Consider the following 23,657-nt stretch of genomic DNA (forward strand, 5'->3'; position numbering starts at 1 on the left):
ATGCTGCGACAGGAAAGCCCCTGTGCTGCAAACAGGTATTTTGCTGAGTAGCAACAGGCTGTTGCGCAGCACTTCAACTCTTGTTCTGCACGACCTGCTCTGCTGCAACTAGGTTTGAGCCTCTCCTCCCTCCCACAATCCTAACACATCAAGCAAGAGAAAAAATACTTGCGTAAAAGCGGGCATGGGACACATCTGAAGGCACTGCTACGTTGTAAGGCCCAACTGCTTTATAGAGGCATCGGCTACGTCGCACCAGAACTCCCTGTGGCCATATTGTGTTTTCTGACCAGCTGTAGGGAAAGAATGCCAGAGCGTTAGCATCTGTGCTCCCACCTGCCTGAAAGTGAGTTCACAGGAATGGACTGCGTCTTGAAGAATACCACAGCCTCTGCCACTAGGACATCTAGCTCCCACTGGAAAAGCAGAGAGGTGATCACAAGCCCACCAGATGGACTCTGACTGAGTAACATGAACAAACGGCTCCCAGTGCAAGAACCTAGCCCACTCCCTGCCCCTGCACAAGTGGCCAAGAATCTCAGCATTTCTTTCTGGGAAGGAACCAGCAGTGACCAGAGGAGCTCAGACAGCTCTCTAGAGCAGATGTTTATGTTTCTAGGGAACAGAAAGACCAGCACAGTCGCGTGGGGAATGGAGAACTGTCCTCAGTACATAAGCACTGCTGATATTTGCTTATATACTAGAACGCCTTCTCAGCCCCTTGCTGAGCATGCCAACCCCTCACCACCCCCACACTCACATATGCTGTGGAGCATTGCTGTAGGAACCATGTTCTAGTTTCTGCCACTTGCCGAGGTGGGCAGCTGATCTGTGGAGCAGGTCACAGTACTTGGGAGGCAGCAGCTGAGTGGTGAGCATGACAAAGGCATTGATCCACACCATGATGAGGTGCTCACAGGACCAGCGCATGTCGTAGTACTGGGTGCTCTGCAAAGAGACCAGGTAAGAACTTGGCACCACTGTCACAAAATGGAGGAAGGAATGACAATGGACGTACTGCATGTGCATCCAGCAGACCCACACCACACGTTACAGGCATGCGCTTTTGGACCAGTGATTTCAGAGGGTTACAGCTTAGGAAACACTCAAGACTCCCTTCTCCTTCACCTGGAGGAGAAAGGGTGGGGGATGATGCTGCAGCTGGTGCATCTCCTCCTCCAGCAGCAGATAACAAGGGGGTTTGCTTGCCACAGAACTGCCCCAGGAGCACCAATTGCACTGAGACTGCCACATGGATTGTGGAGCCCTGCCCATTTCACTACACCAACTAGAGCTTGTTCAAGTTAGAAAAACAACAGATTAAGAAATACAACCCCCACATTGACAAGAGGTTCTTGGATTTAGCTTGCCAAGCTAATCCTAGTTGGGTCTGTTTTCTAACAGGCTGACCACCAAAGCCTCTGATCCAAGCACTCAAAAGCCAGGATGTTGGATCTGAGACAGGTAACAACAAGTTCCCTTTTCTAGGAAGAACACAGCTATCCATCTGCCTAGGACGGGGTGGGAGAAGGGGAGTTAGTAAGTGGGGTGATGGGACTAGAGGTGCATCACATTTATGGCAATACCTATCCGCCAACCAGGAGCAGTACTAGTGCACTCCGGATGCAGCCATGCTCCGCTATCCGGGCTGCCAAAGGGGAGACAGAGAAAAGGGGAATTAACCAAGAATCTGGCCTGGCAGTAATTCACACAACATTCAGAAGGAGACGGCGGGCAGGGGCACGGAGAGAGAGCCAGACAAGAACTACCTTCACAAAACACAGTGGCAGGAATGCCACGTAGTAGGCACTGAAGAGAGAGTTGAAGAGAACTTCCTTGATTCTGCGGTTGAAGTCTGCTTTTAGGCACTCCACCTCATTGCGGATGAGATCTGGGGAAAGGGGGCAGCTGTGGGTGGGGATAGACGTAGGATTATTGAACTGTTCTCTCAGGGATTCCCACAGAAGTGAGAGGAAATCTTTGGGTTTGACCAGGCTGCTGACAGCTGAAGTCCCATCATCCACCATCTGGTCCTGTACCAAGTAACCACAGTCCGCAGGTAGGGGCTGTGCTCTGCTGTCCTGGTGGAAACAGCACAGAGGAACGTAGACACCAAACCTGCAGGGAAAAAAAGGAGGGGAAAAAAAAAAAAAAGGGCTGAAATGACAGCTATCCTGAACAGATCTTGGCCCATATGAGAGAGACACCGCATAGGAACCCTCACTCCAGAAGCTAGTGGCCAACTCTTCTCCCCCATAAAAGGCTAGAGGCTGCAGCTTTCACAACTGTGCAGAGAAGCTTCTTTAAATCTCATTTGTGGAATCAGTGATCCCAATGGCTCAATCTTTGGTCACAGTAAAGACCCCTCACACAAACACCATACTGAGGCAATTTGCTTCATCAGCTCAGCGCTGCCACCTCACATCATTCCCCAGCCACTTCTACTTCCCCTTTAATCATACAGTGAGGAAACAGATTACAACAAACAGCTCTGCTTCCCATGGTGGCTCCTGCCACCCCCAGCAGCTCTGCTCCCCGGGGCCCCGAAGGCAGAAGGTGGTGTCACTCACGGGTAGCCCAGGAAGAGAAGGTTGAGAACAGAATGGCTGCGGAAGAGGTTGACCAAAGTCCAGCAGAGCACCCATCCACAGAGCGTGAGCAGCACCAGGCGCACCATGTAGTGAATCATTGATGTCGCCCCCACCTGAGAGGCCTGCAAAGGGAGAAGAAACATCCAGCAGCCCTGTAACACTTGTGCTAGAACACGAGCACAATGGGTGCCTGTGGAGGAGGAGCAGGGAGAGGGGTGCCAGGAGGCACCGTAAAAGGGGTGGCTGCCCTCTTGCTCCCAGAAGGAGGAGACTGACTCTCTTACAAAAAGGTGAATGCCTTTGATTTTATTCATGATTGGTAGAATCCAAAAGATGCAAATAAGCACAAGTTGTAGGGCATGACTAAAATAGGGCCTTTAAAAAAAAAAAAGCTGCAAAGTAGAAAATATTTTTGCTCAAGTGCCTTATTGCTCTGGTGATAGTCCAGGATGGCCTGAAACATTTCCTATTGCTCTTTCCTTTAGAAAGATCAGGTCTCAGCATTCATTTTCCTAAAGAGCTGGAATGTCATAGTTCTCAGCTGAGGGAAGAGATGATGGTGCACCTCGGCAATCCCAAAACTAGATTTCCACCACTCATCTCCGCTGGATGTACAAGCTGCAGTCTAGTGAGGAGGCACCACCTTCAAAAGGACAGCAAGAAAGCTTGTTCCAATCTCAAGAGGGGAGAAGGCAATTGAACTATGAAAAGATTCTTAGGGGTTAGAGCCAATAGATGGGATGTGCAAGAACTTGCATGGAAGGTTTCAATGTAGAAATTTCAGTCTGTGGGAAGTTTTATAGAGTATGTGAACATAAATGAAAATGGCAGGAATCAGAGATGAAAACAGAACTTCAGTGATCCCTCTTCTCCATTCACCTGTTGAACAGGACATAACTTCCTTTATTTTATTTATTTTTGAACTTACTGCTTAGTTGCTTAGCCTGGAGTTCTATCAACCATTTCAGTGGACAGAATTTCCATCTTCCTCAAATTGACCTTTCTCAAACATGTATTTGGCCTGGTTCTGCTCTCTCACACACAGAGAAGGTCTTAAAATCTAAGGTGACATGACCAGAGTCTCAGAGTAACCAGGACTGGAAAAGCAGTTCTACCAGCTATTCCTATTTCACTTTAGTGTGCTCAGACATCCTCCTCCTGACCTTTCCCCTCTAATCTGCTGTTCATTCTTCTAGTCTTGGCTAACCTCCCTATTTGCCTTTCTGCTACCTGACTTGCAATTCTCAGCCACTTCTCTGGCATGAGATAGCGAGGTACAGTATTGCACCTGCCAGGATAAAGAAGCAAGTGGAACCATTTCATCTCCTTCTAGCTGCAGAGGCAACAGAGCTACCCAATACTGCAGGACATGAATGGGCTCAAGGAGAAAACTCGAAGGCAGAAGGGCATCCCCAAAATCAGTCCTTCACACTCAGACTTGTTCTGGGGGAAGAAACGTGCAGAACTTTCTCAGGCCATGGGTGGTCATGATCTGCAATCAGTACTACAGGCAGGAGAGGGAACAGTGGGAATGTTACCTCAGAGATGAGGGCCCACACCAGCCTCCGCGCCAGCATCACTGTGATGAACGCCGCCAGGTGGTAGTCAATGAGGTGAAAATTCTGAAGGAGGAAAAAGAAAAGGTCTTCACCATTGGAAGGGGCTCTGAAACCACCCAGCTGGGGTGGTACTGGAAAGCTAGCTGCTGAGGGAGCATTAGGACATTGTATAAGCGTTCCTCAAGTCTCTCTATTAGGGAGAAGGGAGTAGCACAGGAATGTCTCCAGAAGATCTTCCCCACATGGAGGTTCCTTCCCATGGAGAGATTTCCACTGAAAACAAACCAAACCCACAACCCACCCTTCAGGCAGGTATTTTTGGGGTCAAAGGAACATCTGGGACCAGGATCCTACTATGGAGAACAGCTTGCAAGTTCTCCTGGGAAAAGCCACTGAGCAACCAGAGCAAGGGCAGCCAAAACGGATTCCAGAGCGAGCATACCAGCTCGCTTTAACTTTTAGTCTCAGAAATGGTCTGTAGTGACCAGTGCTCCCTGATAATCAAGCTGATCTGAAAAATGTCATCTTCACAGGCCATAGATCTGTATTCGACATTTAGCATTGGCTCTGACTGCATCAAGTTAGATAAAGCTCTTGGACTGCTACAATTTTTCAGTGAAGCCATCAAATGTGTTCTGGCTAGAACAGTTAGCAGACTGAATACTGCTGTCTGGGACTTCAAGGACATTTTGGGTAAATGAGAATGCTTGACTTCTGATGGGAACAAACATATGACCATTAAATCCTTTTGGGTAGGGAGCCTAAACCAGAATGCTTTTTCTTCAAAGAAAGCAGTGTCCAGCATTACATAGCTGAACTTGAAACTAATAGCTGTATAACTGGAACACCAGCACCACCTGTTGGTATAGTTAACTAAGGAACCACCTCATGCTTCCAAGCAGCAAGCACACAATATAAATTGAAGGACCACTTCACATTTGCTGACTCAGGTACAGGTCACTGCCACGTTGTGAAGCTTATTGGGCCAGGAAGAAGACTGAAACTGAGCAGACCAGAAGGTTTACATAAGCTGAGGATCTGAACCCCTCCCCAACTCCTCTGCTGCTGACCTGCTGTGAGATCCAAATGAAAACTTCCATCATCTCTCTCTTCTCAGGCTCTGTTGTTTCTACTGGGAAGGGGCAACCACAGCAGGCTCCTGGAGTCTCAATTCCATTTCAAACCCTAGGGGCTAGCTAGTCCATGCAACTCTCTGCAAGAAATTTCCACTGAAGGAGCCCTGCTGACACCTCTCTATTACCTTCCATGTATTTTCTCCCCTGTAAAATGGGGGATGACATGGCCCTCACTGATGGGGGTGCACGTGAACTCCCCTTTACTCCCTTAATGTCAAATGCTTGGTGATTCCTGGACCGAAGAAGCATGGAAAGAAGCTGTGAAATGACAAAGCACGAGTGATGGCATTTGCTGGGGAACTCACCAGTGAGGTGCAGGAAGCAGGGTGATTGTACGGGTACCACCAGACAGTCTTGTAGATGTTGATGTACTGAATGAAGAGGGCTACCAGTAGGTAGATGAAGAACAGGAATTCAAAGAGAAGGCTCCCATCCAACGGCAGTTCAGGGATCCGGCAGTGACGTACAGGCTCTGGAGTAATCAGCGCTGTGATTGGAGGTGCGGAGAGGCTGATGGCACTACCATTCCTGAAGCAGACAGGTATCACTCACTTGGTAAACATTCTACATAATCTCTACCATTTTCCAGGACAGGGAGTGCTTGGGATTGTGAATCTGGGACGGGGCATTGACAGAGGAGAGGTGGCAGCAGTCTTGCATTCGTATTCCTGGCACAAGACTGATGGTGAGCTGCATCTTAGCTCAGACAAAAACCTTATCCAGCATTTTCTCTAGACAACAGATTGGTCTGCCAGAGGTGCTGTGACACGCCCAACAGTATGTCAGTAAACTTGCAGATGGAGGAACAGAGGTGCAGAGTGAGGAAGCAACTCCAAGCAAAAATCACTGAGGACTCTGTGCCAGACCGAGCACTTAATGGTGGCTCCTTCAGCCCATCACTAGGACATTACAGTGGCACCCAGCTTCTTTCTCCAGTATTGCCAAGTGCCCACTGTCTTTCTGCTCACAGTTCCTCTCTTGAAAAGGGAGGCAACTGAAACTGGAAAGGAGGAGTGCAGCCACTTCCTAGAAGCTGATCTCTCAACTGTTCTCACACTTCCTTCTTTCCTAGCCTTCAGAGGAGGCTGGGACAACTAAAAGCTCTGGCAGAGTAAACCGATGGAGGAAGTTCAGACATAAACTATGCTGTGTCTGACTGAAACCAGGATAAGCAATGTTCCCCCAGGACCTTGGGTCACTGACTCCATGGTCTCAACAGAGTCACTTGCTTCTCAAGAATCTAACACTGTGCCATGCATCCATCTGTCCCAGCCAGAGAAGTCTTTAAAGGCCAAAGCTAAATGGCTTGGATCTCTCTGTTCTGTAACAATGAATCTATACCAAGTAGGTCAGAGACTCAACACACAGCCAATAGTTTCTCTAGTCTGATAACCTCAGCATGGAAGGAAGTAACATTGGGCCCTTTTAAGTCTTTGTGCCAAACGAGGAGATCTGAATGTCACTGCGTGTTCCTTTTTCAGCCCCCAACTTCCCCAGAAAATGGAGATGAGCTTTCCCAACTGTAAGAATTAGTTTCATCTGCAGCCAGCAGGGCTAAAACAGAATATAGGCATCATCCTGCCCTGCCTTTCTGTCACATAGGAGGGGGACTCACAGCTGAGCTCTGACATGTCACACTTAACTCCCTGTGGCATTGCAGGCAAATGAGCAAGAGAGATGAGGACTCATCATCTGGTAGGACTCACTGCTCTGGGATCTGCTGCAGGAAACAAACTGAGCATTGTGCTATTTCCACCCCTGGCCATTGCGACCACGGTCAGTGGTGATGGGTGGCAGAGATCACTTCCACAATCTCCCCACAGGGCTGATTTTAATGCACAAAGTCTGGGGCCACAGAGGGAAGCATGTGCCACAACAGACCTGGGAAGAGAAGCTGGAAGAGGTTTGTCATGCAGGGCATGTTCCCCCTTGGAGGGGCCATCTCCTAATGGCACAGCAGAGGGCTTGAGGTCCCCATGTCCCAGTTCCTCGCTTTAACCACACAGAGTTCAGAGTGGATCTAGGCTCCTAGCTTTTAGTGCTATCCTAGCCACAGGTGTCTCAACAACCCTACCTTCATCCTCACCTGTTTCTCAAACCGGTACCGTTTCCACAGCTCCCACCAACCAGCGTCTGGAGAGAAGGCAAAGCTGAACGGCTTAGCTGCTGCCGGCTGGGTCCCCTCCTTCCACCGGGCATGACCAGGAACCAATCCACTTCCAGTGCCTCCGGCAGGCTGAGCCCTGACACCCAGACAACGATCCCAAAGCCTTCCCAGGTCTGCAAAGGAGGCAGAAACATCACTGAAGTGGCAAACTGCTGGTCACCTAGTTCACACCCCAGCCAAGCGAGTTCCTGCAAAAGGAAACCACTCTCATACATGCAGAGCCCTATGGGACACCCATCAGCACACTAAAACACTGTGCCATTTCAACAGCACCAGATCAGCGTCTGCTTGCATACGCAGAACAGATGCCACCGACGCTGTGTCTTTAAAAAGCGGCTGCTTAAATTAGCCATCAGCGACTGCTAGCACTTCCTGTTGGCTGGAAAGCGCCACTGAGCATCTCCAGTGCTGGAGACCACACGACTGCGTGCCTCCTTTCAAAAGCAAGCCTGGGAAAAGCACTCTCCCTCTTCTGCTACAAGGAGCTGCTAGAGCTTCTCAGGTCTTTTTAACTACCCCACACATCACTCAACAGGCTCATGATGCTGGACCCTCCCTGCCAGAGCTCAGAACAGCCAGCCTTAATTGGTCTCCGTGAAGTTAATTGCATGGTTTGGTTCCCTTCTGTGCTAAGAAAGCCGGACTGACATGATGGTAGGACATCCATTTTCTGGTTCTAGCTAGCAGAGCAGTGCAGCAAAACACACATGTATGCATGTCCTTCAAATGCATGGCTGGACAATGACATATCCCAGCCTTCAAAAAAGAAAAAAAGTTTAAAAGTAAGCCTGCAAATATTTATTTATTTTTGTTTCACTGGTCTCCCACATGACACTGCAAGGATTTCAGCAGCCAGGTAAGTTTCCGATGGCTAGCAGACATAAGAGAGTGAGGAGTTGAATTGGAGCACAAATCTGGAAGTCATTCCAAGCGTGCGTGCTGTACAGAATCAAGACACTGAGCGAGCATCTTGCTACAAGGACTCTGGTGTGTCTGCATGTCTGGAGACTAATCGGCTGTCCTTTTGGCAAAATATCCTAGCCAGAGCCAACCCAGGGCCCAAAAATAAGCACACCCACCTTCTGGGAAACTCTAGATCTAGCTTCGAAATTTACAGATGGAACCTATCATCTATTTATAATTTAGTTATCACCTCCTGTAAAATCCTGAGAAATCACAGCTGGCAGAAATGCCAGGAAGTTTGCTCAATGAGTCACACCACTGTCACCATGAACACTGTGCAGGAGAAGTATTCTAAAAAACTCTCTCAAAGAATCGTCCTTTCTATTAAAGTTTCCCATCCTTCATCTCTACTCCAATAACCAATTCTCAAAATTTCAACAAAAATCCAGACGTTTCAAAATATGAATGCTTTCCACATACCCACATGAGGGTTACTTGCAAAAATAATTAAAAAAAAACCCAAAACCAAAAACAGAGATCTTGGAGGCAGGGCAGGGAAAGAGTTGTGAAGTTGCATGAAAGAAGAGAACAAACATTGGACAGTTTGGGTTTGGAGGAAAATAACGTTTTTCGACTTCAAAATTCTCATTATAATTCCAGTGACAACACAACAGAGAATTGAAGCCTTCCTTACCTTTCTAGTCAGGACACTAAAGCTTTCAGAGAACTTTCTCTAGGATGTTCTAGAGTTTTATTGGGGAATATTTCTATTTCAGGAATTAAATATAAACAGAAGAAAATTCTCCTGCATGCACAAGGTGAGTAGGGGCAGAAACAGACAATGCAGAATTCACTTAGGGCATCCAGACACTTTACATAAGCAGCTAAGGTGAAGGAAAAAAAAAACAAAAAACCAAAAAAACAACACCTCTAAAAGGAGCAACTTTGAAAGCCATTTTAAGCCAAATTAAACTAGTACAGGGACTGTGGAAGCTAAAACAATTGGTCTGATTCAACCTACAGGATATTTATGATAACGGATGCAATACGTTGGTGGTCTAATTAGCGGTATTAACAATGGAAGGTATTTTATGCCACATTCAATAATTCATGTAAATAATTTAACAGTTCTTATTAGTATTATCCCATTAGCATGCTTCACATGCTCACCAATATAGACACTTGGACACTGAGTAATCGCACTTCCAACCTCTGGTTTTGCAAACAAGTAAAATGCAGGTTTCCACACCAGTAAAAAAGAATGCCTGTGGAAAGGAGCCCTCCTTAACATCAGTCCACCATATTTTAAATGCACTTGAGTAAGCCCTTTCACAGTGATCCATGAACATATAGGTGGAGTAGTTCCTCAAGCCAAGATTTAAATATGTTTACTTCACTGGAGCCTGATCAAATTAGGTAGGTGTCTATTAGAGCAAAATTGTTCCTTCTTTGCTTGCTTTTGTTTTGTAAAACTAGCCACGCAAAACTGAAGCTCCCCAGATAAAGTTAAACAAAGCAGTGAGATTACAGATCAGTTTGATTCTAAGTCTGCTTTTTTTGGCCTTGAACCAATCAACAGCCCTCCTTTTTGAGGAGAGAGACATGGGAAAAAGCCTTTTTATAGTTTTCAATTAATAAACAAAGCCATAATTCTACTGTGAAAAATATGCTAACAGGGGAAAAAGTGTCCATGAACCTTTACTCCAACAGATAAGATTCCTGTCTGCATCCAAGTCATATTAGGTGTCAATAACGAGCCCGCAGAGCAAGCTGGGAGTCTACCAGGCTCCCTTCTCTGTTTGCAGAGTCCCCACCCCATCAGCAATCTTATTTTATATAGGGTCACAGGCACAAAAAGCGAGTAATGGAAGATAAAACCTTTTCCTCACAAGACACTAATCCACTAATGTGACTCCACATTACTCTTCCCAGTTCACCTATAATTTCCCACAAAAAGAGAAGTCACATATTTGTAGTCCCTTCATCCTCAACATTCCCAGAACATAAACTGCCTAGCTTCCAAGATCTCCTCTCTCAGGCAAACGTGGGCATCATAAAAAACACTGGAGAAGGATCTGGGGACCAGCTACAGAACAGCGGACAGTGGTCTTGCCCACACACGGGGAATGGATATGGGTATGGACAGCTCTCGGGTCATAGAGAGGGACCATGCTCTTTCTTCGTGACAGAGACAAAACCTTCAGCTGTGACATGGTTCTAAGAAGATCCAGGAACGTAAGGCATCAGACCCGCTGATTTCCAATTCATGCTTTTAGGACTACAGAAAGCACTTGGGCATTTTGTTTCTCTGAACCAACACCCTCCAACAGCTCCCCAGCTATACTGATGAGGCAGGCAAGAAGCACAGCTGTGAGCAAGGCTTTACTGACAAAGAGCTAAGCAGACAAACTATCCACCAGTTCAGAGGCAAAGCAGCATGCAGCCCCGTCCTGCTCCCCAGGGACCGTCACTCAGAATCATGTTCCTGCATCAGCAGCTGCCCAAACTGCTCTTAAGAGAGGCAAATCAGGAGAGAGTCAGTGACTCATCAGAATGAAAAGTCTGCCTGGTTCCCCATCTCTTTGCTGGAAACGCCACAATGCTTAGCCAGTTATTTTGATGGAGTTAACATTTTTTAATTGGAGAAAACTCGGAGCCTCCAATCCTCTCGGGGAGCTTGCTGCACTGAGGCGTGAGAACTCTCAGAGCTTGGAAAACATTCAAGAGGCTCTCCTTGGCTCCACAAGTCCTACAACCATACTCTCAAGACCAGAACGGGAAATGTGGCCACCATCACTTGCAGCAACTTGGCTTGAGAAGACCACAGGTCTCTTATTGCAACTCTCCATCTTAATCAACGCAGCCTTCTTCCTGCCGAGTAAGCACAAGATGTCTTGGGGTGAAGCAACACGTTGCCTCTGTGGCCATTAGCGAGGGAGCTCGGCCTGCCTCCTCCTCTGCAACACAGAAGCTCCCAGCGTTGTCAGGGTTGCTAGCAAGACTTTCCGTTTGGGGTGCCCGTGCTTTATGGCTACGCAGGCATGGAAACACAGCTGCCACCTGTGCAGTGCTCCCTCGCAGGGAAGCGCAGCAGGCCACCCCCGTGACACGGCTGCAGAGCGCTGACACGAAACATGGGGAACTACCTACCAGCGCTAACAAAACACCATCAATGTTTCCAGCCCCAACCACAGCTAGCATCAAGCGTGTCACAGAGGGATAAAGGACCTGGGAATGGCGCAGGGAAAGTACAAGCCAAGGAGCGTGGAAGCAGCAGTGCCAGAAGCAGCCATTCAGTGCCATGGCGAGCACCACCACCCATCTCCACAGCTCTCCACATATCTTGCAATTCCTCCCCCCACTGCAGCAGCCCCCTGTCCCCCTGCTGTCCGGAGCACTGGCTTCCATGCCATTTCCCTTCAGAAAGAAACATATAACCTGGAACTGGACTGTGGATAAGCTCCGAGGCGCGAGCTCCAAGACGTGAAAGGCGAGGGACCATTTAAGACCTTGCTGGTTCACCCTGACCTGAGTGAAAGGCTCTGTCCCCAGGGCTGCCACTGAACAGTGCAGCCAGCACCCGTACACCTTCTGTTGTCACCCCACAGGTGACAACAACTCACTCTGTCCCAGACAGTGGCTTATTTATAGAACCTTGTTTGCAAGGCTGCAAAAGACAGTTACTAGCCCCCGGTCAAACCATTTCTGGAAGGATGGGAAGAGGAAAATAGGGTAGGATTCTCTAACCTTTGGGATTAAATATATATACTGTAACAGTCGTGACTTTCAGCTGGATGACAAACAGCTCTTTCTCCTCTTCCTCATTCCCGCCCCCATCAGTCTCCGAAATTGAAACAAGCAATGTAAAAAGGTCTCCTGGTTACTAATGTCCTCACTTCAAGTCACTGCAGCTGGTCAACCTAATCCCAAACTTGCATTTGTCCAGCAATCCTAATTTCTTTGCAAATTATCAGTGAATTCATGTTATAGTCAAGTTTTCTTTTGAACTGCTGTGAGTCCTAGTTACTACGGCTTATTTTTACTTCCTTTTAGTGTGAGCCTTTTACTTATTTATTTAAATAACAACATTTTGACAGATGGAAAAACTGAGACACAAAGCCGGTAACCGACTCACCCAACACAACGCATTAAAAAAACAAATGAAAAAAACTGAGAAGAGAGCCTCGGAACAGCGATGGCCACACTCGTGCTTTGGTCACAAGGCCACCTTGTTGGCACCCTCACGTTTGCCACACCAAAAGCTGAGAAGCTGCAAAATTTTTGTGGAAGCCCTAAGCCCTACCTTAGTTTGGGAATAAAAAAAAGCATTTGGTTGGAGGGAAGAAACAACCAACAGGTTATCAGATGGAAAGCTAAATATTTAGCTTGTGCAGAGCTTCCCCAACGCTAAATCAACACGACCTTTCAACTCAGGCTGGCTCCAAAGGCACACACCCGCCACCTGGCCCAGAGCTCGGCCCCGGCCCCAGGGCTGCGAGGCAAAACTGGTTAGGAGGGAGGTGTCCCAAGTCAGCACATTTTCCATGTCCTTACCGCCATACAAACAATGGATTAAGAAGGAGATTCGGTGCGGAGACAGACAGAAACCCCCCCTGAAGCGCAGCCCAGGGTCGGGCGAAAAGGACTGAGAACTGGGTGGTGAATCACCACTGTCAGGTGATGCACCAGCAAGGCTAATTTTTGCTCAGTGACTAAGAACCTAGAACCTCCTCTGTAATAACAAAACCAACTCAGCAAGACCAAGTCAGTCTAGGCTTTTCTGATACAGCACAACTCTGGCTGAAGAAGCTCCATCTATCAGTCCTCACGCGCCAAAAACGAAGGGTGAAAGTAGCAAGAAAGCGGCAAGAATTCACAAACGGCATATATACTGTATGACTCATTTCAGACATCTTGAGTAAGGCAGGCTACAGCTGAGCAGACAGATAAGCGGGGAAATTAAAAGTTCTACCTAAAGTCAAGGCGAAGGCAGCGCTGGCTGTTTGCAGCTGCCACTTCAAATACCCGCCGACAAAAATGGGAGCAGGAAAGAAAAGTCTTCCAGGAAAAGCCTCTCTGGGTTAAAGCGCAGTAAGCTCAGTTCAGCTCAGTTTGCAGGTGTGCTCTTTAAGGATGGGGCATAGATTTAAGTTCTTAATACACTAGACCCAGAAAACTATCCAAAAGAGTGAAAAAGCAATTTTTAAAAACAGGGAGGGATGTCCAACCCAAATCCCACACATTCCTTAAAAATCCCCTCAAAGACCTTACTTTAGGGGGTGCGAGGAAGAGATTTCCAGAGGTACGCAGGAGATACGGTCCTCTTCAGAATACAGATGAGTTCAAGTCTTTGTGAATTGGAGGAAAGAAGATACACACACTAAGCGCTCGTAAAGAACCTCTGGCAAGTACAAGAACAAAGCCGCGATTCCTGGAGTAATAAAATAATACCTCATAACCATATAATTACATTGTGCAACTAACTGCTGCAGGAGGTCAAAGCAAACATCTTAGTAAGACTTTAATGAATGACTACAATAATTTTATGAATGGAGACAAGTGAAATAATTATGCTCCAAAAAAAAAGGGGGGGGGAGAAGCCCCTACAACACAAGATCCTCAGGGCTCAGCAGCTACAAGCGGCTGATAACACGCTCCTCACCAAGACAACAGTATCACACAGTTAGCAAGACATTAACATTTTCTTTGGCTTCTTCTGATGTATACAGCGACACTCCCAGCCAAATACTGGATCCGGGAATAAAGAAAGCATTGGCTCGTTCTTGTGCGAGAACAAGACAGAATTGCAAAGCTGAGCTTTTCCAGCAGCAGAGGGAAATGCAGGCCTGACCAGTTGGGTAATGGTCTATTTTGGTCCTACAGTTTCCATGCTTCTAAATCGTGTAGGGGAAAGGGAGAGCAAGTCCAGCCTCATCCCGAGCAAGAGGCTCAAACTACAGAACTGGCGGGAATTACTGAGCTGGACGTATGGTTCTCAAAGACAAACTGCACTGTTGTCTGAAAGCTCAGTAGAGTTTCAGCTTCAGATCCAAAACAGAATTTGAGTACGTAACGCCACAAAAAGTTTTAAGCTCCAACTCCACGTGCCTGTTACTGACAGAAACAAAAGTTCAGTTAAGAGGACACTGCTTGGGAAGTAATACAAAATCACAAGGAGGACATATTAGTAGACACAACATGGGCAAAGCTAGCAAAGCTGGCCGTTAATACAATTTATCAACATGCACTCCTAAACAGATCTTGCAGCAAAGCTCTTCAGTAAACACTGCACACAGGCACAGCACTGCTAAAACACAGCCACTGATCGCCCTCTGTTACACCATTCAATGCACAGCAACTGGGAAAGGATGGGAATTTTGGCTATGGCCACTGAAATTTTCTTCTCCCACTTATCAGGGCAAACACACAGCAAAACAGATCACTACGAGGTAGGCGGAAGGAAAAAAAAAATGCTCTTGCCTTAAGAGCCCATCTTATAATTTTCAGCCAAGCAAGCCACCAAAATATGCATTCTCCTCCCAAGCCTGAACACATACACATGATCTAATGGCCTGAGTACAGGACTGCAAGCCAGGAACTCTTTTGCTTTTTAATCTCTTTCCTTCAACTGACTTCCAGGGAAGTTGTTTTACCGACTTAGACCTCAATTTCCTTATCCCAAACAGGATAAACTGTTCAGCAAGTATTTCTCCTCCCAGGGGTCTCTGTATGTAGTAGTGAATATTTTTTACAGTATTATTTTAGTGCTTTAGACAAGCTTTTTTTAAAACAAACAGAAGCAGCTTTCCTGCTGGTTTTGTTCCTCTGCCAATCCCTATGTTTAATTTAATGGAGATCAGCCATGATGACAAATCATGGGGAGTCACTAGGATTTTTCTATTTTGTCCTCACACAGCTAAAAATAAGGCAGGCATCTGCCATCTGTAGCACTAAGTTTGAAGGCACGGAGTAGAACACAAGAAGAAACACTTCCTTGAGCCTTACCCCAAGTCATCACACTGGGATTCATATCAGAAAGTATAAGTGCGACAAGTTGCATATCCCTGACACCGTGGAAAAGCAAAATTATCGCAGGGAATTCTAAGTAAATCATAATTTCCATAAATCATAAATTTGCATTAAAATATAAAATACATATATGACAATACATCAACTCCCCTCTATTTGCCTTTTAAATAACAGGTACAGGTAATACACAAGTTCCCTGCAAAACAGTAAGGGTCTTCAACTTCCATTACTCTGGTAGGCAGCACTCAGGGCTTCATATGACCATTTAAAGAGCAACTAATCTAGCAGATCAGGAATACGCAATAGGACACATTAATCCTTGGTATAATTAATTATACCAAGACTAATTTAGGTGTCTGCACCTGCATACATGCTCCCCTATAAGTATTTCTGGGCCGCAGATGTCTACTGACAATTTTCCTTTAAACGAAGCATTTCAAACCCCCCAGCGTACGTGGATGCCGCTGCACCATGTTAGCCAGCACAGCTTTTCTGACTGGCTTGCATAATACTCACTTCCCACCAGAAGTCTCGTTTTCCGCTTGCAACACGTTCAGCCCAAAAAGTCAAAATAAGGTTGGAAATGACTCTCAAATGACTACACCCCACGAAGAATGGCAGGAAATCTTTCAGGCAAGTTTGTGATAGCTCATGAGCGATTTGCCCAAGTCACACAGCTACTAGAGATTTACCGCTGATTTTAAAAATCCACCTGCTGAAAGCTGTACCGCTTATCTAATTGTGGTACGGTTAGACATAAATGGACTAAAGTTTCCATCAGAACAATAGACCTGCTGCTGTTAGGTGAACAAAGAAGAGGAGAGAGCTAACTTCGTGGCACCATCCATTACTGGGACAGGCCAAACCCTGCAGCTAGAGTGCAGATTAAGTAGATGTCAGAGGGAAGGTATCACCAAGAAAAGAGGAAGGTCAACTGTCCTAATTTTGTATCTTCCTTTTGGTTTCTTGTGCACCAGCTAGCACTGCAGTACTGTCATCAAACTGTATCGGTTCTCCAACTGAATGGCAGTGCAAGGAGAACAAAAATTGGACCCCAAAAAGGAAAATACGTATCAGAGAATATCATACTGCACAATTAAGTACAACAGATCAAGTAATACTAAAGTCTGAAGATCCCATGCATTTAAGTAGATTCTCCAAGCCAAATTCAACCCTCCTCTGTATTTCTCGGTCCATAAAGACGCCAGGACAGAAAATTTCACAGTGGACAAATAAAAGAATGGTCGGAAATTGGTAACATTTTTAAGACCAAACATTCTAATAGTAAACAAATTCAACCAAATCTCTACTTGATTTTCACCAGTGCTAAAAAGCACATACATCTTTGTATTGACAAAATCTCTCTTCTTTAGATCCAGAGTATGAATCCAACCCCTTCAACTAAGAGTTTCATGTTCATAAACTAAAACTGAACCACATGCTTGTAACTGCCAGAAGAAAACTTTTTTCCAGGATTTCATGATGCTGAGGCACAGAGAAAGCACACTGAGACTGAGCAGTAGGGCCGTCTCAGAATCAGTGCTATCGTGTTGCTTTGTACCACATCCACCTTTAGGAGTGGTAACTCTACAGAGTCGTACTGGGTGCCCAACTGGCTTCTGAAATGAACGCTCACAGAACTTGGAAGCCACCTTAACAAACATTTCTAGCTTATTTGCTCTTGCTGTATTGTCAAACCTCCAGATTTGATGCCTGCAGAAGAAAAAAAAATGTTAGTTTTATGATATCCAGACTCAAGTTGCCCAAGTAAATTTGCAATACAGACACTTTCAGAGAAAGATCTGCGTTCAGTGCTGCCCAGCTCCAAAAACAGCAGAAAGGTGGGGGTTTCCCCCTCAAATACTACGTACCTAATTCAATTCTCTCTCTAAAATTTCAGACCAAAAAGCAGTGTCTGAAGAAAGCATACACAAAAGAGTGACTAGGCCTGTCTGCTTTAAGCAATACGTAACAAAAAATCAGGTCTCAAATGCCTGCAAGCCACTAGGTCTGCAAAGAAACAGCCAGGAATGAGCTGTACAAGAGGCATGCAGACCTCTGTGGTCTTGAGTTTAGAAGTACTCATCACGTTGGATGCAGTTAACTGGTTAAGTGATATTACCCGAGCTCCTCTGTCCTTCCAAATAAATCAGATCTGGACAGCATTCCCACCTTATGTGCTGGTTTGCACTGCAAAACCTGAGTCAAAGATGCTCAGGAACAGAAACAAGGAGTAGCTGCGTCTACACCTGAAGAACTTCCAGTGTGGTAATGAACAACAAAGAGCGAGTGAAGTTTTGGCACGACTCCCAGAGGTCAACACTGCCTGGCTACTGCTTTGGTGCCACTGGGCCCGGGTTTTACTAGCAGAGCATCATCCGAGCACTATACCAAGTGCCTCGGCTGAAGGAGCCGGCACTCCAGAGGAGCAGCTGGAAGGAGAAACAAGTGCCAGAAACACAGCCACTCCAACAACAGGAGTGCCAGGAGGTGAGCAAAGGTGCAGGCTGCGGGTGAAAGGGCTGGGCTTCTGCTCTGCTCTTGACATCCAGGAGCTGGGCCGTTCCAGTCCCATCCCTGTGCTACCGTATCCCTCCCCTAGAAAATCTTTTCTGATCACAGCGCATTAACAGACCTGAGTTAGTTACAGAAGGGGTGCCTCTGATCACAGCGCATTAACAGACCTGAGTTAGTTACAGAAGGGGTGCCTCCTCTCCAAAAACTTTGCAACTCACCGCTTTGGAATACAGCCATATGATTCTGTGATTCTTTTACTTGCAGTTGTAAGAGATGCCAGTGATACGAGGGGCCTGTTACTCACGATGAAAAAGCATGCACGAGAGCGATCATACATTGCAAACAAAGCTGCCTCTGTTTCAGCCACACGTTCACACATTAAAATGACATTGGAGCAGTGAAGGAGTAGATGAGGAAAATCATCGGCCTAACTGCTATCCTGAATAACAGAGGATGATTGATATGCTTTTCTTAGCGGTACGAAAAAGAACAGCCATAGAGCTGTGCACCCACATCCATTCTGGAAACGGTACCTTATGGCAGGTTAGACTAGCCTAGACTTACAGAGCATTGCCTCAGCTCTTCATCCTCCACAGGACGCTGCCCTCTCCTACCTCCTTTCTAGGACTGATTACGTAGGGGCAGCGTTTTAAAAGCCCAAAGCAAACCCACCTGTGACCCCAGACCAACTTCCTCGTGTTTAACCCCTAACCCTCCAATCGCGGACCTCTCGCTTTAACCCAGACGCATCAGGAAACGTCTAAAACGAGTAGCCCGGGACCAAGTGCCGTAACTCACCAGCAGGACGAAACAAAGCCAGCAGAAGCCTCCCCAGCACACGCACGCACAGACACACGCACACACACCAAGTTTCAGGTAGGCGGGAGGCGACACCGCAGGCACGGGGCAGCCTGAGGGAGCTCCGGCGGGAGCCTGGACCCCTGTCCGCCTGGACAGGCTCCCGTCCCACCCAGCCCCGGCGGAGCCCCCGCCGCCCGCTTCGGTCGCTCGGGCTTGTCGCGGAGCGGAGCTGCCCGTAGGGAGCGGCGGGGCCGGTACTCACACATCCAAGCGCGGGCGGCAGCGCGGCTCGGACATCAGCCGGCAGCGGGGTCCCCTTCCGGCGGCAGCGGCCAGGCGGCGAGCCCCGACCGCCGGCGGGGGACAAGGCTGCGACGGCGGGTGCCCCGCGGAGCGCCCCTCCTCCCGCCGGGCAGACCCTCCTCGCCGTTGCCCGCCGGCGCCCCGCGGCGGGGCAGTAGCAAGGGCGAGCAGCCGCAGCCGCCCTGCGGGGAAGGGAAAAGCACAGAAGAGGAGGCGGGCGAGCCCGGTCTCGGCGCCCCGGCGCGGCCCTGCACACCGCCGGCTGCCGCGCCGCCGCAGCTGCCCGGGAGACGTGGCAGTGAGGGCTGATGCTCTCATCACAGGGCGACAGGCAGCGGCGGCAGCAGCCACCGCGGCGGCCGCCGGCCGCGGCCGGCCCAGGGAGGGAAAGGGCGCCGCGGGGGCGGGGCGGCCGCGCCGCGCCGCCATCTTGGTGGTGGCAGCAGGGCAGCCCGTCCGCGTTACCGGCGGCGTCAGTGTCGGTGCTGCCGCCACGTTGTCCTTTTTTGCTAGTATTTTGGTTTTTTTTAAACCCGCGCATCGCCGGCACGCTGGCTAGGCCCAGGCAGGAGTCTCCAGGGGAGATGCTCCGTCTCCTTACTTGCTCTTTGCCACACCAAGAACAATTTTGTCGCTGTCGAATCGCAATAATAAATCCAGAAAGCTCCACGTATTGCATGATGAGATAAAAAAAAAAAAAACAAAACAAAAAACACCAACAGCAAAACTATAATTAACTGCTTCATTACAGCCAGCAAATCTCTTTATCCCATGGCTGAGCATCGACAGCGGAAAAGTCCTGCTGCCATCGTCATCCCCGGCTGAGGTGCGATGCAGATCCCAACTGGAAAAGACCTGTGCCCCCTGGACATGTGTGAAGGTACGGCGGGTTCTCCGGACAGCCTCGGGGCGCTGGGTGAAGAGCGAGCAGTGGGGAAGGGACATCGGGTAGTATCTGCAACAGCCACCGAGCGGCAGCAAATAATCAAAGCTCGGCAGGTGGTTGACACCAAACCAACCCCAGGCTTTCTTGTGCAGCGTTCTGCAAGTTGCTTCTGGGGCAGCTTGTAGATGGCAGCCCAAAGCTGGGGAGCTGTACTGGTGAAAAGGTATCTCTTTGAATGATTAGCTTTCACAAGCACCACAAGACAGCTCTCCCAGGGAGCGAGAGGAAATATTGGAGGATAGAAATAAGCTTGCATGTAAGCAATAGACAATTTTGTGTGGGGATGCACCGATTAAGTTTTACCCTAGGAACCTGGTAACTCAGGCCAGGCAAGTCGATGATAAATGGAAAGAGCTGGCCTAACCAACCCTCCTCTCTATTCTGCTTTACTTTTAAAACCATGGTCTGGAAGGGGCTCCGGTACAGTCTCATTGGCCTATTAGTGTGGTTGGGCTTGTTTCTGATACAGAATTCTCCCTCCTCATTCCCTGCCAGCAGATCAGGGTCTGTCCCTCACGTATTCACTTTCCTTCCTTCAGCCTCAGGAGCATCTTCTGGTAATTTTCATGTCTACAAACTGGATCACAGCTGCTGCACTCTAAACAGATCGCATGTGCCTGCCTCACTGCCCTCACACCTCAGTTTTGCTCATCCTTCTCCCTGTAGTCACAGAAATGACCGGTGACATCCCAGTTGTACCAGCAGACTGTGGCCATAGTCCTGTGTCCACACCTCTGTAATACACACCTTGTACTAGGAAATCTGCCAAAGCATTCTGTTGCTCCTGATCAGCTGGAAAAAAAACCCCAAACTAAAATGTGAAATCTTTCCAAAAAATACGTTGTTCTTAACCTCAGGTGTTGCTAAGACCTGAGACCCCTGCTCCAAGAGAAAGCAACTCTTTGTTTAAGATACGCCCAGGAAATCTTGGTTGATGGAGCTGTGCAGCAGGGCACAGTAAGGTAGGAGATAGAGATCTGTGCTAATTCAGCAGGGGGGAAATTCCTTCTCAGCCACAAATCTGAACCAGTTTAAGTCTGGATACATGCAGAAGAATCTTACAGCTACTATGCATTTTGACTCCAAGAAGAAAGTTTGTATTATTTTTAAAAGTTAGGCTAATGACCTGACAACAACTCTGACTGGATGTTTTAAGGTTTACACGCCCTCCTCCCCAGTGCACTACTTACTAATGGTTGTGCCTACAGAATTCAGTGAAATGGTGTGGAGACTTGGGTGCCTTATCTTTTCCCTTCTCATTCTCACATGGAAACAGCGTAAGCCCAGGACAATTGCGGAGCGTCAATTTATCCCCATGTATCCTTGATAATGCTGTTTCAGAAATACCTTGCATTTGTCTGCTAGTGTCCTTGTGGCCAATCCAGTGTGTTCTATTTTTATCACCGAATTCATCGGAGAGACGTGTGAATGCTTGGGTCCTTGCTCTCCTCATATTTGCAAGGAAACTGTAATCCAAACTGAGCTAAGGAAGCTAGTACTGAGGAACAAGGAGTGGCTCAGGCAGAATGTGAAAGATAAGACCATCCTTGTCACATTTTGTGAAACCCCCCCAGTGTTTTAACTGATCCTTGCATGGGACTTTATCATGGGAAACACTGGAGAAGCCCAGGAAAGTACAGAGGCCCATGTTCCAAAAGGCCCTTCCTCTCTGATTAAATGCATAACCGCAACAGGGACTTTGATAACACACTCATACTGAGTCACTGTACCACCACTTTCCCCACTGGCCAGCATGCCAGCAAACACTAACAGTACAGAATTTCTTGCACTCTCAGCCAGTAGCACACTTGATTTTGCCTATCTTTACCGCTGTTCCTGTTTTCTTCTCTCATTTTCGTTCCGGTATTTCAGGTTAATGGCCTTTTCATCTGCCTCTCACTTCTGCCATGCTTTGTGTCTGTTTTCTGCTGTCCCTTGGAAGACCTAAACCCTTTTTCTTTGTCACTTGCTCTCCCTTTGGTTTCAAATCCCTTTCCAGTCTTACTGATGTAACTCCTTCCTTTTTCATTTTATCAAACATCCCCTCTACCTTTTTACTCTAGGGCTAGAGCCCTGCAATGTATGGGACATAAATAGGTGTGACCCTCAACAGTCCTGTAAATTCACTCCGTGATACAGCTGCTGTTTAACTCAAGAGAGTCAAAGCCTTGCCTTGACAAAGCAAAACCAGATTTTCCGTCTCGTGTACATCTATCCAGATGAGATTGGGTACCACTAACAGTGTAGCTGAAGCGACATGAAATTCAGCATGAACCAATTGCTCGAATGACCACCAGTTACTGAGATGACTTTTGAAGTCCACTTTAAACCCCTTGCTACTGACACCATGCTGTTACCAGCACCCGATCCATGTAAAAGCGATCTCTGCTTTGCTGACTTGTACAACTGTGACAGTAAGTCATCATCACCAGGGAATATTTCCATGGAAGTTATCTTGTGCTACTGAATGCTTATTTAGTGTGTGTTAGGATTGGGCTCCAAGGTTTAAGATAGGGTGTAGCTGAACAAGACACAGTAAAAACAGGAGCACAGAACTCTAGATTTAACACAACTATCTTAACACCCTTACAGAAAATACTCGTCTCGCGGGGATCGCGAGTAACTGATGTCCTAACACCTGAGGCGGAACTTCCTCTTGCACCCACACAAAGGTTGGATTTTGTGTGCAAACCACTGCCTGGAAAGTCAAATCTCCCTTTCAAAGGTTCCTCTGTATCACATCTGCATGCAAGAAAGGGTCACTGCTGCTGTTCACTTTCCAAGGCCACATTGTATCAGGCAAACAGCTTTCATCCAAAAGATTCATCAGGTAAACAGCCTGTGTTTAAACTGTGGGATTGAAGAACAGAGATGAAAAGAAAGGCTGCTTTCACACTTGCTGCAGGGAAGAGTGTCCGATGTGGGCTTTGTATCTGCGTCCAAGACAATGGTGCTTCTGTGCATCTTCTACAAGTCATGTTATAGAACAATTTTACTTCAGATCACCGATGTCTATGTGAAGAGGAAACTAACCTGCAGGGCTTTAAAATCTATTCCTCTTCAACAAATAGCAACACTAACAGATAGAGATCCAAATGACCCATGTTCTGATTCTGTTTGCTCAGAAATTCTGATATTTCTATGATGCTGTATTGAGATAAACTATATCCAGGATCACTTCATCGGTAATTTTTTTAGTAACACTAAAAACCTGCTGGTATGGATTTGATTTCTGAGGGAAACTGTTTATTCTCTGCTAAGGAAACCGATGAGGTATCAGGTTTTCTGTCTGATATCACTGTCTCTTCCAAGACAGGAAAAAAAATAGTCCGTTCATTACCTCAACATAATAATGTTACTCAACATGCCATATACTGTGTGTCCTCCTCCAAACTGGAGATGTAGCATCCCACGGAAATACCTACTACTGAGTTTACAGATAATTATTTATTGGATAGTATTATTTCCACAAGTAATGATCTTTAGTCTTTTTCAAAGATTTCAAAAATATCATTTTACACTTCGAAAACCTTGAGTCACTGAGCCATTTGGGGAAAAAAAATAGCTTCTACTACATTTGCATGTGGCATGGGGCCCAATGATGCATGGCTGATATTCTGGGTAGCTTAAGTTCAGTTCCTGTCATATTCTACAAGTGAGATTAAAATCAACAGCTAAAGATCTCACTCAGGACAACCTGAATTT

At 47.1% G+C, this 23,657-nt stretch overlaps 1 protein-coding gene and 1 long non-coding RNA gene across 2 annotated transcripts in view; one reads left to right on the forward strand and one right to left on the reverse strand.

Annotated features, from left to right (window-relative positions):
* TMEM39A (transmembrane protein 39A) overlaps positions 1-19,641 on the reverse strand; it is a 20,358-nt gene extending 717 nt beyond the window's left edge. Inside the window, 9 exon segments of the mRNA XM_054829515.1 lie at positions 173-293; positions 761-948; positions 1,770-2,118; positions 2,571-2,713; positions 4,130-4,213; positions 5,592-5,814; positions 7,373-7,566; positions 18,966-19,273; positions 19,276-19,641. Coding sequence (XP_054685490.1) covers positions 173-293; positions 761-948; positions 1,770-2,118; positions 2,571-2,713; positions 4,130-4,213; positions 5,592-5,814; positions 7,373-7,566; positions 18,966-19,273; positions 19,276-19,435 — 1,770 coding nt within the window. The 5' untranslated portion in view covers positions 19,436-19,641.
* LOC129207878 (uncharacterized) lies at positions 18,653-23,291 on the forward strand. Its single transcript, XR_008577590.1, has 3 exons — positions 18,653-18,778; positions 19,758-19,886; positions 22,545-23,291. It is a non-coding gene; the product is annotated as an uncharacterized LOC129207878 (long non-coding RNA).
* Positions 23,292-23,657: the final 366 nt, after the last annotated feature.

Source organism: Grus americana, chromosome 1 (genome assembly GCF_028858705.1).
Source record: "Grus americana isolate bGruAme1 chromosome 1, bGruAme1.mat, whole genome shotgun sequence".
In the NCBI taxonomy this organism is placed as follows: Eukaryota; Metazoa; Chordata; class Aves; order Gruiformes; family Gruidae; genus Grus; species Grus americana.